The 18,468-nt window shown below is 37.7% G+C and overlaps 3 protein-coding genes across 3 annotated transcripts; 1 reads left to right on the forward strand and 2 right to left on the reverse strand.

The window, feature by feature from the left end:
- Window positions 1-4,828: 4,828 nt before the first annotated feature.
- On the reverse strand, window positions 4,829-7,060 carry LOC137720752 (uncharacterized). The gene is made up of 2 exons (XM_068459868.1): window positions 6,442-7,060; window positions 4,829-5,308 (listed from the first exon to the last, which is right to left on the reverse strand). The coding sequence occupies exons 1-2, from the start codon at window positions 6,914-6,916 to the stop codon at window positions 5,253-5,255; spliced, it is 531 nt and encodes a 176-aa protein (XP_068315969.1). The 5' UTR covers window positions 6,917-7,060; the 3' UTR covers window positions 4,829-5,252.
- Window positions 7,061-11,023: 3,963 nt separating this feature from the next.
- LOC137720997 (uncharacterized protein At4g38062-like) lies at window positions 11,024-15,641 on the forward strand. The gene is made up of 2 exons (XM_068460126.1): window positions 11,024-11,137; window positions 12,169-15,641. The coding sequence occupies exon 2, from the start codon at window positions 12,201-12,203 to the stop codon at window positions 15,120-15,122; it is 2,922 nt and encodes a 973-aa protein (XP_068316227.1). The 5' UTR covers window positions 11,024-11,137; window positions 12,169-12,200; the 3' UTR covers window positions 15,123-15,641.
- A 173-nt stretch (window positions 15,642-15,814) lies between these two features.
- LOC137720998 (uncharacterized) lies at window positions 15,815-17,746 on the reverse strand. Its single transcript, XM_068460127.1, has 3 exons — window positions 17,315-17,746; window positions 16,306-16,422; window positions 15,815-16,143 (listed from the first exon to the last, which is right to left on the reverse strand). Exons 1-3 carry the CDS (start codon window positions 17,597-17,599, stop codon window positions 16,030-16,032), a joined length of 516 nt encoding a protein of 171 aa, XP_068316228.1. The 5' UTR covers window positions 17,600-17,746; the 3' UTR covers window positions 15,815-16,029.
- Between the last annotated feature and the right edge of the window lie 722 nt (window positions 17,747-18,468).

Below are 18,468 nucleotides of genomic sequence, written 5' to 3' on the forward strand. Positions count from 1 at the left end.
TTCGCAGTGCACAGAGTCGAAAAAATGGACTAAAATAGCTTGTCTAAACCCCCCATTACCTAGCACAAAAGTTGGGGTGGTAAACCTCCAACCCGTGCTCATATCATGTGCAGCATTTCGCACTTCGCAAGCTAAGTCTTGTTGCTGGATGCAACTCACAAACTTTTCCTTACATAGCGGGCTAACGTCTTCCCCGAATGCGTCCTGAAAGATTTGGTCTGAGAACCATGGGTATCTTCGCCGAACAGAAGCACCTAACTCTAAGTTTGCTCGAGTCCTGCAAACTCGGAAGAAATAGAAGCAGGAGAATGTTGAATGATTAGTTGGGGATGCCTAGGCCAAAATGCGGGCAGGAACCACTCATTTGGGGAACTCCAAGTTTAGCACCTAAAGCTCGGGGAAATACCATTGCAGCCACAACTGGACCATCCAGGTTGGCCTATTAAGGTTAGTCTCATAGGGCTCACCCTTGGTTATCTCATACACGAGATGGTAAAGGTAGGCAAGGAGGAAGGGCCCCGTGGCCACATCATCGAAGGAGTGTAGTGCCTCCACCAAAGGAATCCACTCTAACTTCACTCCTTCGGATTTATTAGGGAAGACATGTTTGTTGAGCTAGTACAAGAGAAAATGCATGTGCTCCTAGTCCCTATTTGCGGTGGCAGGCAGACTAAAGGTGCTCTTGGCAAACGGGATGAAGCCTACAAATGAAGTCTCATAGCTCTTGAACATTGAATAGGCGTACTCTAGCTGAATGATAGAGTCAGAGTCGCCCGAACCTTCAGCAGTCGGGCGAAAGGAGGAAAACCAGTTATGGGTCACATCTACACATCGGCCCGAGGGCCTTAGCTCGAAGACTTAGGCCATGTCAAGGACGGTCGGAGACATGGGACCCATTCAAAAATTGAATATGTTGGTCCCCGTGTTCCAAAAGAGAAGAGCTGTGGTCAAAAGCTTAGGCTTGGCAACCACCGTGACCTTGGAGAGCATAATGAGCTCGTAGATGCCGTTATTTATCCACTTCTTTTTTAAAATAGGCTCAAGCTCATTTACCCATTGTGCCCAGGCCTCGTCCTTCATCAAGGGAAAGCCTCTTCGATGAGTATACCATTTGGAGGAGGAAATGCCAGCTTCGGCGAAATATGGGTTGGGGGTGAACCAATTTGCTTTAGGCATGTTGTTCTCCACAACAACTAGGACCCTGGAAGTCCAAGCAGGCCCCAGGGAGTGTACTCATCCCTCTTCGAAGAACATTGAAGTGTTTAGGCTAGCATAAGGGCGATGAAGACCGATGAGAATGCGGCGCATATTGACAATACCTTCGCCAAACTCGTATGTAGGACGAGTAGTTTTGGGTGCCATTTGATGATTTTTGAAGAGATGGAAGAAAATGAAGGGCAGAAATCAAGAAAGAGGTTGAAGACAAGTGAGTTCTAGGAAATCTAGAAATTTTGGAAATTCAGAGGATTAGAATTGCTAAGGTATTTGGCCGAAGAATTTAAGTGAAGATTATATAAGGAACAGTTAGTTAATGTTGGAGATCATGGGTTAGTGCAAAGGTTTAGTTAAAAATGGCTATTTAAAATGGTGCAAGTCCCAAGTAAAAGCAAGTAGTTCATTTTAATCATCATTAAGGCCTCGATTTGTAGACTTAACAATGATTAAAGGGAGCACTATTTGGGTTAGTATTTGAATATTGGGCTTGAATGAAGGAAGGCCCAAGGATGCCAAATTAAATGAGGACTTGCCCGAAGCCCAGCATCAAGCCCAGAGACAAACTAAAGCCCTCTCAGCCAAGGCATAGGCCATGTGCCTTTGACTGAAGTGACAACTGACAGAGACCAACTCATTAGTAGCCAAAAAGCACTTTATAATGGCATAAAGGTGTAAATACATGATGACTCACTGCCCTTGAAAGCCCTCGGCCAAGAACAAAGTTGTAACAGTCAGGTCAAATCACCTATAAAAGGAAGAAGAGACAACAGAGACAAGGACACTCAAACAACCAATTAAACAACATACAAACTCTGCTCTCAAGCCATATTTGCATCCAGAAAAGCTGAAACCAACCTAGATTCAGTCTTTTTAGTCATAGTTTCTTAGAAAAGCTATCATTTATCTAGTTTAAAAGCTCTGTTACCTTCCCTAGTGTTGTAGTATCAATTCCCTCGTGTAAAACCTGTTTACCATCCATCTCTTTTAGCATACAACCTCTGTAAACTCAAAGAGAAATGGCTGTAAAACATTCAACCTTGCCCAAGTCTTTTTGTTTATCCTTTAATTTCGTAGATCTATCATTTAAATGTACTTTTCAGCATGTATTCAAGTCATTACTAGTTATTACCTACTTAAGAGTCTCATTTGCACCTAGATCTAGTTAACTTAGTAAACCTGTTTTCATTAAGAATAATATGAAATGGAGGAAATGGTTTAAAGGGCTCTGGACTCCCTTCATTTGAACACACAAGATCATAAACTAAAAGTCCTTGTTTACAAGGCAAGAAAAAGAACTTAATGGAGACTTAACCCATCTATGATAGTCATTTGATAACAAGAAGTTTGAGTAACTTGGGACGCAAGTAACCACTCAAAACACATCTATTTCAACATATGTTATACTGAGATAACAGTGGCACGCCTAGACTTTGTTAGTTTTGATTGTGAACCTCAAGGCCTACACCTAATGCTCCACAAAGGCACCTTTCAAACTAACTTCAAACTCATCTTGCGGCATACAAAGCAGCAAGAGATCACCCGACGACCAACATCACCAAAAGTGCCATTCACCCTTAGGGAGCTGTGTGAGGGGCCATCCACCTTTGCCTCGAACAATTAGTAGGTCTGATCATAAGTGGGAAGTTCTGTGATTTCACTACAAAATGTGTTGAGGAGTCAAGTTGATTCCATATAAAATTGTATGCAGTTTTGTAATTTGGTCACGAAATGATTTGTGAAGGAATTCCTTCACAATTTTATGAGCCAAATATTATTCTTACAATGTGACTTAGTATCATAGTTTAGTGGTATTCATTTTAACTAGTAAGTGAGAAGTCTTATGGTCGATTTTTATCTAAGGCGTATTCAAACATGGTTGATCCATTCAATGACTTAGTGTGACACCCGTGTCGTGTTTTTCTGTTAGTGTGAATAATGGGAATAGTATTGTTCACACTAAGATATTTTTTTAATACAATGGTACAATCATTCATTCTCTTAGGGTGAATAATATCATTGTATTAAAAAAAAAATCGTACAAAATTTCTCCCCTTCTCTCCCCTCCTAACATAGCATCATTTCACTGTTCAAACTTTATATTTGAAACTGTTCGCTCTTTTTATCATCTAAAGATCTTTTGTAGAAAAAATTACTTGATTTGATGAACGTTTAGTCATTCATATTGAATAAAAGAAATTACAGAATCATTGTGAAGATATTATTTATTGCTTTAATACTCAATATTTTGAAAACGGCTAACCGAAAGCTATGAACATCTTAATAGTTAGCAACAAAAATCTTCAACATTTTTCAGTTGCTTTCTAGTGAACATAATTATGTTCAGTAGCTCAGCACCACTATCTTTTAATTCGTCATGATTTCTAAGAGATTGTGGTTTTATTTAAGGGAACTTTAACGAAAAGTTTCCAGTACTGTTCATTTTAATGAAAAATCATATTTTTATACTAAAAAGTTAATCCTGGTACTATTCACTTTACCCTTTATTTTGTCATCATCGTTAAAACTCAAAGTTTTTAAGCCTTTTTTTTATTAGTTTTCCTTTTATTTAATGCTTGAATTTAAAAGCATATGAGAGTGTTATTTAGTATTACGATCTAGTGAAATTTGTCTTCATTTGTAAGTAAAAGTTTTAAATTCGACTTTTGTGACTGACGAGTTCGATGTCAAATCATTTTAGTTAACTCATTGTGCAGCATATTTCAAATTTTTCACCCATTAATGTAAATATATCATTGTACTATTATTTTCAACATTAAAAAATTATAACGTTTGATGGATAATTTTGTACGTTTGATGGATAATTTTGTACTCTGAACATGTCTACTCACGTAAGCATAATAAATATAGTAAGGTTTATGTTGAATTTTCAACACCAAAATTGGAGAGGTCAAGACCATGCGGGGGCATCCCACCACGATCCGAACACATTCTCTCCTCCACCAATGAAAAGGAGTTAATTAAAGCAGCTTTGTGCAGCGTCAAAGACAGACTGAACGCTACTTGGCCACTACCAACAACGAATCAATTTTTCCCTCAATTGCAAGTTGCAAATCTCAAAGGACAAATACTAAAACAAACACTCAGACTCTCATCATTGTCACTGCAATCCACCACCACAGAAAAATGCGGCCGTAGGCTCAAAGTACCACCCACACAAATTGACCCTTCAAACGACCTATTTCGAAAATCTAATTCGGAGTGTCTCTGGCCACTAAAAACGTTTCTAACTACATTTGACAAAACAAATGCTCTTTGTTTATAAAGGTGATTTTGGAAGAAGCACTTATCAAATGCTTCTTCTAAAGGCACTTTCAAAGTGTTGTGAGCAGAAGTGTTTTCTAAAAAAAATAGTCCCACTCACAATTGCTCATTTGAAAATGCTTTAAAAGAAGCACTCACTTTTTTTTTTTTTTACCTATGCAAGAAGCACTCTTACTCATGAACTGTTAAGTGTTCGGTGAAAAAGTTCTTTTAAAAAGCAAAAGCATTTTCTTATTTTCTGTCAAGCTCTATCAAAAATATATTTGACTATCTGAAAACACTTTTAACCATCTTAAAAGCACTTGCAAACATGTTAGTGTTTACTGCAAAATTCAGTACAGCATTGGCCCTTAATTAACTACGGCAGGAAAATGTTTAGTTACAATAGTAGCGAGCTTAGAGACCACAAACATGATTATATTCACAAAATCAGTATTTACAAACCCAAAAACAGCATTCTCCATTGTCCAAGGATATTTGATATTTCACATTTGGTGCTGCATATGCTGGAAAGCAACTAGTGTTTGTCTTCCCTGCTATCTTCAAAATTAAAGGCGTGTCGAAATCATTCTCATAAGTCTGATGGATGTTAATCTTCTGCGTTTCTCGGCAGGATTTTGCTGATGCAAGGAGGCCTAATCGCATTATTTTCTACTTATATCCAATTATGTAACAGACTTGATTCTTCGGAAAAAGGATCACACGGCAAAGAACTCGTCAAAATAGGGCCATTCTTGAGATATAAATAAGCTAGTTTAGGCGTCGAAGTTCTGAAGAGAAGAAAGCCACTGTTCCATATAGTTCTTGCAATCTGCATATGCAACCAAAATGCTGATTAGCACAGATGACATACTAAGAGCATAAAAACTTAACAGAACCTTTGCAATATTACACAATCAGTAAAGTCTGAGAAGCCTAAAAAGATCAAGAAACGAACAAGCAATTTGATTCCTCGTGTAAACGAGGAGCCAACTGACATAATAAGTTCAGAAATGTTCGGCACAATTGCCCCACGCACCTCCGAAAGAAGAAAACAAAAATAGCAATAAATCATCTCAAGACTTATGCTCACAAAAGGGTAACTGTGATTTTGTTCTCATGCACAATTTGCAGTTCACTTGGAAATATTCTCATGTGCTTTCACAGCATTCAGAAAGAGGTCAAAAACCAAGTCTTTCTTCAAGTTTTGCAAAGGTCATGCAGTCAATCTGCCAATCAGACCAGGTTGTGAAGATGAGAGTTATCCAAGTGGCTGATCGATCAACTTGAAGCTCCAAGAAAATGAGTTCTGCAAATTACAACCTTTTTGACTAGTCTCCAAAAAACTGGAACATGAGGTCCCAAAAACCATAATATTTTGCACAGAGCAGTGCATTTCCACTTCCCCCCATATACTTTCAATTGGTTTTGAGAATTGCAACCACAACGTTGTCTACTTACAGGAAAGGACCACAATAGGATGCCTTGTCATTTTTGGTAGTAGATACTAACCAAATACGCCAATTTCTTTTTAGTTTTATTACAAGAGATATTTCTACTTTAATCTAAGCTTATCTAAGGGGAGGGGAAGGGTTGGAACACGGAATGCAGTGGGATGAAGAGGAGGATCCTATCCACCAGATTTCCCAGCATAAAAGAAGGTCACAGATTGATGTCTTCATAAATGACAATAATTGACTCAAAATCCCCAAAATAGAACCAACAAATTGTTTGGTATGAAATGAACAACCCAACCTTATCTATTCCTAGAGCAAGTAATCACCAAAAACAAGATTTTGTTTTACCTCAGAAGCATCCAAATATCAATTAACTTAAATTCCCCAACAGTTGGAATTTAAATTAGATTATCTCTCGAATAAAAAATTACTCAACAGTTTCAATAGATTGCTGTTTGCAGTCATACTCAATCAAAAGCAGAAAAGATACAAGAAGTATATTTCTTACCAGATGAGAATTCACCAGGGAGCTTCTTGATGGCACTCAAGAGCTCCTTGTTAGAATCATCCACCACCTCCTTGCAGCCAGGGGTATAGCACGGGACCAGCACTGCAAAGCTATTATCCGATTCGTCATCGTCACTCTGGAAACCAGAGCCATGAGGCTCCAACCACCCAATAGACCAGTCCGAATCGTCGGATTCGGACCCTGACAAAAACCCACCACCATCCGATGGCACAATAACAATATCATACTCCCTATCAACCCTCCTCTCTTCCCTACTCTGCCATTTCCTCTTAACCTTCCTCGGAGACGAGGCCATTTTTGGGCCCTTAACCGAAGAGAATTGAACCGCCCCCGGTTCCCTCAGACCACCAAAACCACACTCAAAAGAAGAATTCATTGAGGAGCCACTGTTAGCAGGCTCCTTCTCCTTCCCACCCCACCAACACCATGACAGACGAGTGAAAGAGACTGCCATTTTTCGGAACCCCAATTTAGTGGAAAGCTAAAAGATGATGGCAAAGAATTGAGGGAAAAAGGAGTAAAAGCCCAGAGAGACTCAAAATTTGAGACCAAAAGAATGGGAAGCCCAAACGGTTCCTCCCTGTTGCAGCAGCAACCAACTGTCAATCACTAACAAAAGTAAATCATATCCTAACTCAAAATCCACTACCGAAAGCAATAATTAAGACCATTTAAAAAGGTAAGGATCAATTAACCAAATCTAAAGATAGCAAAAAGCCATTGATCTTGTTTTCCTCATAGATCAAGGGGTCAAATCAAACAAGATAGAAACTTAGTCCAATGAATTAGTAAAACCAAATTTCAGTAATCAAGCTTAAAACTTTCCATTAATAGAAAAGTCTCAAGAATCAAACTCAAAGAAAACCAACTTGAACTTAATCGAACTCCAAAAACACAATGACCCAATTGAAAATATTCAAAAATTACTTCAACTCCCTCTTTTTTTTAGTTCCAAATATACCCAGAAAAATTCACAGTTAAAACACCGGAAAATCACAAACCCAGAAAACAATCCCCAAATTTTGAGTCCGCAAACTGACAATATCTTACTTATAGAACAAAACCCACCCCAAAAACTTGAAAAGGAAGACTTGGGTCAAGACCACGAGTACAAAGTCTGAATTTTTCGAGATTCCAAAGGGGTGAAATCGGTACTTTATTGCCCAGAAGAAAAAAAAAACCCCAAAACTATGGCGGCAGACGGAGGTGGAGTAACCGCGAAGGAAAATTTCAGAAAGAGAAAAGGAATTAATAGGGTTTTCGCAGCCCCGTCATCGCCACCGTCGTCTTCTTCTTTCTTCTTCTTCCTCTCGCTCTCTCTGTGTTTTCTGAGAAACCAACTGCGAGTGAACGTCTGCTTCCGAATTTATAAAAAAAATCCTCTCCAATTTATTTATTTATTTATTTTTCATTTTATTTTGGACTCTACCGTGGCACATTCGACGGTCGTGATCTAGCCTTTCTGTTCAGATAGTGCGGCGGAGTATGAATCTTACTGTGCTCCTCCGATCGTTTGGCATCCTTTCCGAGTCGTGTAATTAATTAATGGGCTAATTTAAAATTAGGGTGATTAGTGGGGTGGATTCCAAATTTGCTGACGCGGTGGATCTAAACCCCAATCATTGCGTGTGTTTGCGGTGCAAGTTACTGACACGTGTAACCTATGTCAACCTATGGGTTAAGGCTTCGAAGAAAACATTAAGAAACGAGCATGAAAATATATGAAGGAGTTTGACTCTTTGCATTGAATTATTGAAATGATAACTGACATCTAATTGTCACTTAGTGCTGTGGTTTAGTGATATTTTTTTTTATTTATAAGTGAGAGATTTTAGATTCGATTCACGCTAAAGCCGAATTTGAATCACATTATTGGTAGGCCCATTATGAGGTTAAACTCATCTCATCTCTCTTAGTATAGATAATATCGTTTGTTAAAAAATGAAACTCATATCAGATTCCTCAAGGCTCAATGAATAATACCGTTATTTCATTTTATTTTTTTTAATACATCATATTGTTACATTAGGGGATTTGGGAGTTGAGCTAAGTCACATAATAGGTAGTTTAATTTGGTATCGAATTCGTCATTTATGAAATTCGAACCTAAGACCTTTCACTTTTAAGCAAATGAGGAATATTATCAAACCATAGTACTAAGTGATAATACTATTATTTCATTGGAAAAAGAAACAGAAACAATAAGAGTGCTGAATTTGAGATACATTCTTAGTGCCATCGCATGTTTAATAAATGTTTATTATAAAAAATGAACCGCAAGTTGAATAAACTCTTGTCTTGTGCTCTCGTTTGATAGTTGCAATTTGCATGGGTAATGTCGTGATCAATGACTCATATGCACAGCCTAATGGATACAAAAAGGACCAACAGCCCCTCCATTTGGCACGTTACATGAGAATGAAATGATGAAAAGGCTACCACCAAAAGGTTACCAAAAAATAGTAAGAGGCTATTATATTATAAGTTATTCTGTAAATATCATTTATGTAAATAAATAAATAAAAATTAAAGTTATTTAGTTAATTAATTGTAGTAAATAAATAAACAGCTCATATTATAATTTTTTTGTTTTGCTAATTCCAATCATCTATTTTTATACAACTTGATGACTACATGATCTCATTTTATATTCATTTTTTAAAATGATGATATTTACACAATCTATAACATGAAATGTTCTGTGAGGCAGCAACGAAATAATTAAAGGTTACCAATTCTTATCATCCATTCTTTATATAGCTTGATGACTACATGATCTCATTTTATATTCATTTTTTTTAAATAATGATATGTACTGATCTATAACATGAAAAGTTCCGTTAGCCAGCCACGAAATAGTAAAAGGATGGATTCCTAACAATTTTTTTTGTGGAGCCAAGTATTGGTGTGTGGAAGCAAAGCTTTCAAGGTTTGAGCTTTTGGATATAATAGTGTAATTACAAAGAGGCAGTAGAATGTGGTGTATCTAGTGTTTCTGAGTATGTGGTTGTGGTGACAAGGCTCTTATCATAACTTGTGTTGTGTGGCACAAAAATGGCAAATGGATAACTTGCTAGTTGCCACCGTCCTACAAATTAAAACCGTCAAAATGGACCCTCTTTCAACACCAAAAGTGCACATGAATGAAATGTACCATTCATATGGATGACACCACCTACTATCGACAGTTATTGAACAACCACCAATTGATAGGGAGATTCTTTGGGTTAACTTAACCCTAGGTTTCTCAAAGGCGATAAGGCTATGTCTCTATGGTTTCGTGAGTTTTCGTGTCGCTGAAAATGTCATGAGGTCAATGTGGTAGCTCATGTTATCGATTTATTTGCTTTAAACACTGGCAATTGTAGCGCATTATGAAATCTTGTTAGTTCTTTTTTTTTTTTTTTATGTTAGCTGAAGCGTAATTTACAATACCAACCTAATATAGATGCAGTTTAGAAATAAAAAAAAGTAGTTTTTTTTTCAAAACAAAAAAGTATCATTTTGAGTCAATTTTGTACAACCATTTCGTCTTTTATTTTCATTTGAGAAAAAAGCTCCACTCCTTCCGAAATTGTAACCTTCTCCTTCAAATTCGGAGTGCATTCTTTTTTATTTTCATCAACATTTCATTTGTTTCCTCCACTCTCACAACCCATTTTAGGAAGTAAAGGAATCAGATGCCCAACCAGTGAGCTTCCATGCAATTCTACCAATGTCCATAAAGCTCTCTCAAATTTACCATATGGTAAAACTCCAAGGTGAAAAGAAAAAAAAGCCACATGGGATTTTCAAGGTAAGATGAAGGGGAATCACTTCTTTGGGTCAAATGAAGGCTACATGATATGGAGAAAGCATCAAAGAGAGTTTCACGGATATTGTGATAAAATGAGGTGAAAGTGACACCGTCGATTTATGTTTCAATCTTGGCCAATGGTCTTAACCAAAGGCCAAGATCTCTAAGTTTGGACATGTTGAACTCATAATTTCGAGCTCAACCAGAGTTTGACCTGGTACGCAATTTGTTAATTCAGGCTTAACAAAATCCTCGTGACTCATCCGTATGGATTTTAGATTTCTATTTTCGTTCGAGCAAATATCTAGTTGAACCCGTCTAAATTATTCCCCAGAAAAAAAAAATGGAAAATCGATCTTTGTATGTATATACCCCAACAATCTTGACTTTTTTTTCCTTTACCAAATGTCAAAAGTTCATTAGAGATTCCTGAGGCCTAATCAAATCTTGGTTAAAGCTAGGGTTTGTGTTGTAGGTTTCATCCATTATCGACCCCTTTTTGTTTCTGTAGATGATGCAAACCCTAAACGAATTTCTTAGGAATTGGGATTGAAAGGCCCAACACAAATCCAATCCCAAATTCCAACGGCTAGTATTTCACGATTCCCATCCTGTCCTAAACTTCCAAGTTCCAACACAGTTTAAAGCACTAACGCCGTTAGTAGCCAACACTATAACGCCGTTAGTGTAGGGTCGTACAATACCTTTTCAATTTCCACACTCGAATCCTAACGGCTACTTCTCTTTCTTTCCGAGTTTTCTCGCATTTGCTTTTCCTCTCACTTTCCTCAGCACAAAGAAGTGAAACAACCAGAAAATCGAAAACCCGCAACACTTGCGTGAAGTCCTACTCGAATGTCGAATCTGTGATCTCGCCAGGTACGTTTCTGGGTTCTCTTTGTTTTTCTCAAATCTTGTTTGGTTAGTGAGAAAATTTCAGGAAATTGATAGAATTCTCGGTTTCGGATGTAAAACCAGTCTAACTAGGAAACATGTTCATTTCCTGTGTTTTCCTGGAGACCAAACACTAAGTCATTGGTTGTATTATGCTAGATTTAAGCAGTTTTCCTTCACTATTTGTTGCATTTTTTTTTTCTTCTTGTGATTTTTGGGTCTGGACTGTCAAATTCTTAATTTCCAAGTTGATTTCTATAGATTTTGTTTTCTCAAATCTCCGATGTGGGGTTTCCAACAATGTTTGGTTGCTAAGACTGCCAAGAAAAAGAAGAAGAAGAAGAAAAATTGAAATCTTGATGTTTGCCCTTTTGTTCTTTGTTGGGTTTAGATTCAAGCTCTTAGTTTCTTTGTGCTTCTCACTTTTTCTCACCAAACAAACAATGGAACAAAGCATGAAATTTCCACATTCAGATTTTATGGGGACCTTTTTATCCGAATCAAGGTCTTATTACGATACCCGAGACGAAGAATAGACACAATGTAGTTATAGATTCATATCAGTTTGTTTCTCCATTCATTTAATATACATGTACTGATATGTTGTTTCGGAACATTTTCTGATTCCTTGGTGTCCTCATTATTTTCTGTTGTATTGAATCTTGACTGAAATGTTTTCTAGAAGTGAATAACTTTTGAGTGTCTACACACATTTAGCCACAAATTTTAACTGAAAAGATGCGTGTGGTGCAAAATTTCAAGTTGGCATCTAATTGTGCTAAATTCTTGACATTTCTTATGAGTATGGTTCATCCTGTAAGGAAAGAAAAAGGTCAGAAAGACGGAGGTGTTTTTCGGTTGTTGAGCCGTTGAAACATGATTTTCCATTTCCAGTTCTAGCGCTTCAGCTGTATTGTTTTCGGTTCACGTTGTCTTGTGTTATATTGTTCTTAGTATTCATGTGATAAGAATTTGGGATGTGTTGGATATTGAAGTTTTGTTCTGTTTGCAAACAGGTCTTTTTTGTTAAACTGAAAGGGGAAAAAATATGGAAAAGGTTTACGAAGAGCTGGACGAAGTTAAAGCTGAGCTTGAGAAGCTCAGGGCAGAATATAAAAGCAAATCAGAACCATACGAGAGCTTGAGGAAAGCACACAATGAGCAGCTCACAAAATTCCAGCAGGCAAGTTCCAAAATCGAGCAGCAGACACAAGAACTAAACAAGAAGACAGAGGAAATCTCGATGGCAAAGCAGACGTGTGAAGATCTTAAATGCGCTTTGAAAGAGGAAGAGTCCATAGTTCAACATCTAAGGGCTGCAAACGATAAACTTCGAGTTGATTGTGATGAGAAGTTTAGAAAATTGGAAGACATGAACAAAGCGTTGGCATTGGCTTTAGACGAGGCAAATGAAAAGAAAATGGATCAAGAGCAAACACTTTGTGCATATAAAGACGAGATTAAAGACCTCAAAGGCCGTCTATCAGTCTCACAGAAGAAATGTTCGGAAGCAGAAAAGAAAGCAAATGCACCCAAAGAGCCGAGAGAAAGAGATGAGGTGATACTCAAACTAGAGGAGGAAAATCATAAAGTTCAAGATAAAATAAAATGGAAGACGGAGCAGTTCAGACATCTGGAAGAAGCCCACAACAAGCTACGTGAACAATTCAAGGCTGGTAAGAAGGAATGGGAGATGGAGAAGTCTTCATTTCTCGATGAGATTTGTCAATTGCAGATGAGTTTAGATTCTAAAACCCAAATTTCAGATAATCTTCAAAACCGGCTGCAGGGGTGCAACCAAGCCCTGGCTCATGAAGAAAGCCGGACAAAGTGTCTGGAGGTTCAAGTCTCTGAATTCCAAACACGCTTTGAGAACGTCTTTTCTGATCATGAGCATGCCAAATCGCAGCTGGAATGCTTGACTGCTCAGAGGGACAAACAAATTGCATCATTGAGACAGTCTCTAAGCACCAAAGAGGCACTTCATAAAGAAATGGGATATCAAACAAGGAAGCTGGAACAAGAAAATCAGGAGTTGCGAGCTTTGCTGAAAGAACTCCAGGAAGCCCAAATCCAATCAGCACCAGGTTCACCTTCCCTGGCAAAGCTACGAAACAAGCTCAAAAGTTTGGAGCAGATGCACAGAGAATCTGTTGCCAATCATAGGGCCAAAGAAGCTGAATGGAGCTCTCAACTGGAAAGTATGACGGCAGACCTGAACAACCATAAGTCTGAGTTAAAGAGTAACTGTGCAGCACTAAAAGAACTCAGGATGGAAGTGGAGCAGAAGCACAGGGACTGTACAGATAATCGGCTCAACAAAGTTGTATGCAACTCTCAACTAGAAAAGATGACGAGTGATGTGCGCAACTATATGAATGAGCTAGAAAGGAAAGATGCAACGATAGAAGAGCTCGAGATGGAGTTGGAATCCAATCATTTTCTAAGTATGCAGCTAAAGTTGGAAAATGAGGAGCTTTCCGTCATGTTATTGGTTTTAAAACTTGGAATTTCTGAGGCACAGTTAAAGATTGCAAATGAGAAGTCTGAAATGGATCGGCATGATAAAGAGAATGAAGAAAAGATTTCTCTGTTGATGCAACAGCTGGAGATGAAGAATGATGTTCTTATTAGAGCACTGGCAGGTACTGAAGAAGAGCATGAAAAGGCAGCATCTTTATCGAGTAGAATTGAAGTTATGGATCTCATTGACAACCAGAAGCTTCTTATACAGAAAGAAGTTGAAAGAGAGCTTAGAGAAGTTAATGATGCCTTGGAGAGAGCAAATGTTGAGTTGGCTGAAAAAATATTTGAAGAAAATGAAATTGAATTTGAATTGCAAATATGGAAATCAATTGCAGAGCGCTTAAGAAGTGATCTTGAAGCAAGTGTAGGAATGTGTAAAGAGTTGGAAGCTTCTCTTCTTGCACAGGTAGAAGTCGAGGAAACCATAAAGCAACAAAAAAAGGGTCTTCTTTCTATTTTTGAAGAGAAAGACAAAATAATAGATAACCTCCAGGAGAAGATTGTGTTACTGGAGCAGAAGCTCGACGATGCTGAGTCAGTAAAGACAGAGACATCGATGTCCTTAGAGTCAGAGAATTCAATCTTTCTCCAATTCACAAGAGAGAAGGACAAGAACTTTGAGCAACTCGAGAAAGAGGTCCACTGGCTAGAGCAGGAATCATTGAGAAGGGAATTCGCAGGTCTCGTGATGGCACAAACTGATGCAGAGAGAACATTTGAGTATGAGAAAGAGAAACTCATCCAGCAAGTCGAAGAGAAATACCAGAGAGTGAATGTTCTTCTCCAGCTTGTGGAGTCCTTGGAACACAAGTTTAACAGCTCATTAGCTTCTTTCTCTTCACAGCTAGCCGAGAAACAGTCAGAAATTGATATGATTTACGAAGCTTGGGAGAAAATCACTGCTGCTGAGGTTATGGCTGCACTTGAAATTGAAGAAAAGAAATTGATGGCCATGGAACTTGAGGATGAAATCTGTAATATACAGCAGAAACTCGAATCACAACAAAAATCCTTGTGTGAGTCGAAACAGAAAGCATTGGAGGTCGAAGCTCAGTTGGAAACAAAAGAGCAGGAAGTGAAGAGACTGACTAATCAAATGAAGACAAAGCTAATAAACTCGGATCCCTTGGTTGAGGAGCTCAAGAATAAAAGAAGAAATTTACTTGAAGATGTCATTCAGTTGTCATCGGAAAAGGAAAATTTATTGCGGTTTATAGGAGGGCTGGGTGATAAGATCGGGGAGTTCTGCGCTACGGATAAACAACTGATGGGAATGTTGGAAAGGATAATGCTCTCTTTCGACGACAAAGGTTCAGGAATGGATTTGAAATGGGATGATGAACTTGTTGATCCAGAACAAGAGAATGTGTGTACGCCTATCATCGTCAAGATATCTGAAGCCATTTCTGATAAAAGATCTCCGTTTAGAGACCTCAACCATTAGCTAGTACATGTTTCAGAATATCATGCAGTTTAGTCATAGCATGGAATTTTTTAGCTTGTGTATGACGACCCACGCGTGTGTAAGTATTTTATTTCCAACCACAACAAGTTTCCACAAATTTGACTTATCCTTTTAAGCATGTAATTTTCTTTTGCTTATGTGCATCAGCCAATGTTTCTGCAATTTATTAAGTTTCTCTTTGCAAACTCGTTTTCGACGAGAAAAATTGAAATTGGTTCATCAGAACAATGGTTCGCCTTTAGTCAAACTCAAAAGGTTTAACCTTTCACAGTGTTCACTGTTCTGCTGTCAATTACACCAGTTAACATGAAGAATCAACCTCGACGGTAAGTCTAAATGTTAGAATGCTAAATTAAAATGTAACCAGTTAGGGTTTGGTCTTAAGTAAAATCGAGCTCAACGAACGCAAAATTTTTTCTGAGAATTGCCAATGTTGTCTTACCTCTCGAGCATTTATTTAGCAGAATGCGGTTTTCCAATAAGAACAAACACCCCTTAACTGCGTGTTTTATAAAGTCCTATGCAGATTAAGCTTGAGATCGATTGTCATTTTGTCTGATTAGCAAGAACAAACAGAGAGGCAAGATGAAATGCTACATCAAAACAACATCAACTGTCCTAAAATCTGAAGGAAATGGACAGTATACACCACAATTTTCAAATTTACTAACATAAATGATCGTTTCTTTCCAATAGTACAACAATGTGGTACAATCTAGCCAATGACAAGTTAATCAGTACAATGTATCTAAGCGACTATACGAATGATAGTTACATTCAAGTAGTATGAGCAACAATACATCAATCTCGTCGTATGAATTGGTACCAGAGCAACCAAATGCTGAAACAAGCATTGCAGTCCTGAGATGGGGGAAAACGATCTCTACTAGCTCCTGCTCGATGAAGCTGACTTTCGCGCAAATTCGGACAAACCCTGCCTCAAAGCTCCAAGGTTCACACCATTACCAACTAAAATGCTTGTCACACCCATTTTTGATACCTGTAAACACCGTGTGATTGATCAAACACACGAATTTCGGATGACTCATTGAATCTAATCATTTCAAATACCCGAATTCCATTTTAATATCTATGTTTTTCAATTCAATGCAGTCTTATTGGGAAAATCTTCCAAAACGGATATAAATGGTAGATAGATTACCGTTTGAATATTTCTATCCTCGTCGTCAAAGAAAAGCATCTCAGTAAAGGGTACCCCAGTGGTTGCATGAATTCTTTGGAAATGCTCTGTCTTGTGAGTCCTGCTGGAGAAAATCTCCTGCATAATTACAAACACATAATACATTCAGTTTACGCAAATGTAGGTTAGTCGCTTTATCTAACATATATAACATTTAACATTCATTTGATAACCATTTCGTTTTTTCCGCTCTCCCATTATATATACTCTCCTCATATATCCAGCTCAAAAAAGAAAAAAAATCTATGAATCATGGATACAGAAACGGAGACACAATATGATATGACACTGCAATACGAAAAATCTCTAAAAGTTAAGACACGATACTCTATAAATATGGAAAATAAAAATATACGATTTAAAGCATAATTCATCATTCAAAATTTCAAATTAAAGTACATTTGAGTTGTTGGAGGAGAAAAGTTAGAAAACTAATATACAGTAGAAGAAGCGTGAGAGTTGTATTCATAGTTCTAATTAGAGGGGAACTCTTTGTATTCATCAACTTTCAATTATAAATATCTCCTATCAATTTTCTCCACCTCATTATCACTTTTGAAAGTGTAAATGTATCCAACTTTCAATTATAGATATAGCTATTAATTTTCTCCTTTTTATTATCATTTTTGAAAATATAAATGTATCTTAAAAGTCGGATACGTGTATCCTACGCCTATTCATCAAGTCAAAGCCGTGTGCATTGACCATGATACGTGTCTGAATAGTATCCAAGAGTATCGAGCAAGTATCGAATACGGGATACACGACCAAATAGAAGTATATGTGCATCATTAGAAAAAATGATAACCAAGAACTAATCACAAATTGTTTATCAAACGGTGTGGTTTCAATTCTACTTACCACTCGATAGATTGGATTTTCATAACTAATAGGTCTTTTATTTTTAATTTCAATTAAACAAATTGCGAATTAAAGATTAGAAAATAAAACAAGAAAATGATCAACCAACCTGGGTGAGAAACAATGAGGGGATACCCAGTGTTTGGAGGAAAGATTTGGCAACGTCAGAAGTTGGAGATCTCGAAGCAACAGCCATGGATATTCCCTTGTCCTTGAGCGCATACAATATTCCCGAGGCTTGCGGGTAAAGATACGGCGTGTCGTCGTAGTAGCAGCACTCGCAGAAGAAGGGCCAGAGGGTGTAGTCGAGATCGAAGACAACGAGACTCGGCAAGTTCTGGTGTCGTTCGATTATCTGCAGAGCCTCGCTCTTCACCTTCTCGTCGTCGCCCATTGTTCCCTTTTGGCGTAGGTTGAAAACCTGAAAAAATAATCAAAATTTGACCGTACTGGTGTAGGCACTGAAGGGGAATAGCGAGGGGGAGGCCGACGGCAATAAGAAAGAAAAGCGAGATTTAATTGTGGGGGTGTGTTGTCATTTTATTTTATTATGGCTGTTTTTATTTATTTATTTATTTATTTATTGTAGTATGATAAGTTAAATCATTATCTTAATAGGATTACATTTTTAATAGAATAATATTTACAAAGAGAATATTTCAAGACATCCTTACATACACTAAAATTTACATAATCACATTTTTATTTTAAATATGACTGCAACATTTCCCTTGAGTGTGTAAATACTGAAACAAAACATCGCATCAGGTCTTCAGCAGTTAAGGTAGAATAGTTGATGAAGTCGTCGACACAACGGGAAAATGAGAGTCTCAAATTTAAAGAAAGTATGCATTGGTAATAAAACTCACAGAACCTTGCTATGGTAAAACCTAAGGCAGATGAACCCATATACTAAGGAGAAAAGTGAGAAGTATGCATAATGTCTAAAATAAACGTCATACAAGACGAAAGTAGTGAACTCAACGGAGTATGATCATCCTAGGATAGGTGTCTCATCAAAACCTCGTTTGGTAGCAAAAACCCAATGGGAAAAATGCTCCTAATCATAGGAAAAAAAAAGTACATAAAGTTCAAGTGAGTATACTTCAGGATACTCCCCCTGAGTTAGACATAACTTCCAAATAAGAGAACTACAAGTAATATCCTTCCAGACCCCATACTAGCTCCCCTTCTCTGTGCCAATTGCCAGAGGAAAATCACCCCCAAGCCTCGTGCCAGCTCCCCGTCCCTGTGTTAATAGCC

This window comes from Pyrus communis, chromosome 16 (assembly GCF_963583255.1).
Source record: "Pyrus communis chromosome 16, drPyrComm1.1, whole genome shotgun sequence".
NCBI classification, from domain to species: domain Eukaryota; kingdom Viridiplantae; phylum Streptophyta; class Magnoliopsida; order Rosales; family Rosaceae; genus Pyrus; species Pyrus communis.

What these genes read in the sequence shown, in the direction of transcription:
- LOC137720752 (XM_068459868.1), bottom strand. Translation starts at nt 6,916, where the DNA reads ATGGCAGTCTCTTTCACTCGTCTGTCATGGTGTTGGTGGGGTGGGAAG. An exon ending in CCCTGGTGAATTCTCATCTG is followed by an intron (nt 5,309 to 6,441) that starts GTAAGAAATATA and finishes TTGCATATGCAG; the next exon opens with ATTGCAAGAACTATATGGAA.
- LOC137720997 (XM_068460126.1), top strand. Translation starts at nt 12,201, where the DNA reads ATGGAAAAGGTTTACGAAGAGCTGGACGAAGTTAAAGCTGAGCTTGAG.
- LOC137720998 (XM_068460127.1), bottom strand. Translation starts at nt 17,599, where the DNA reads ATGGGCGACGACGAGAAGGTGAAGAGCGAGGCTCTGCAGATAATCGAA. An exon ending in CCTCATTGTTTCTCACCCAG is followed by an intron (nt 16,423 to 17,314) that starts GTTGGTTGATCA and finishes GTAATTATGCAG; the next exon opens with GAGATTTTCTCCAGCAGGAC. An exon ending in AGGATAGAAATATTCAAACG is followed by an intron (nt 16,144 to 16,305) that starts GTAATCTATCTA and finishes CGGTGTTTACAG; the next exon opens with GTATCAAAAATGGGTGTGAC.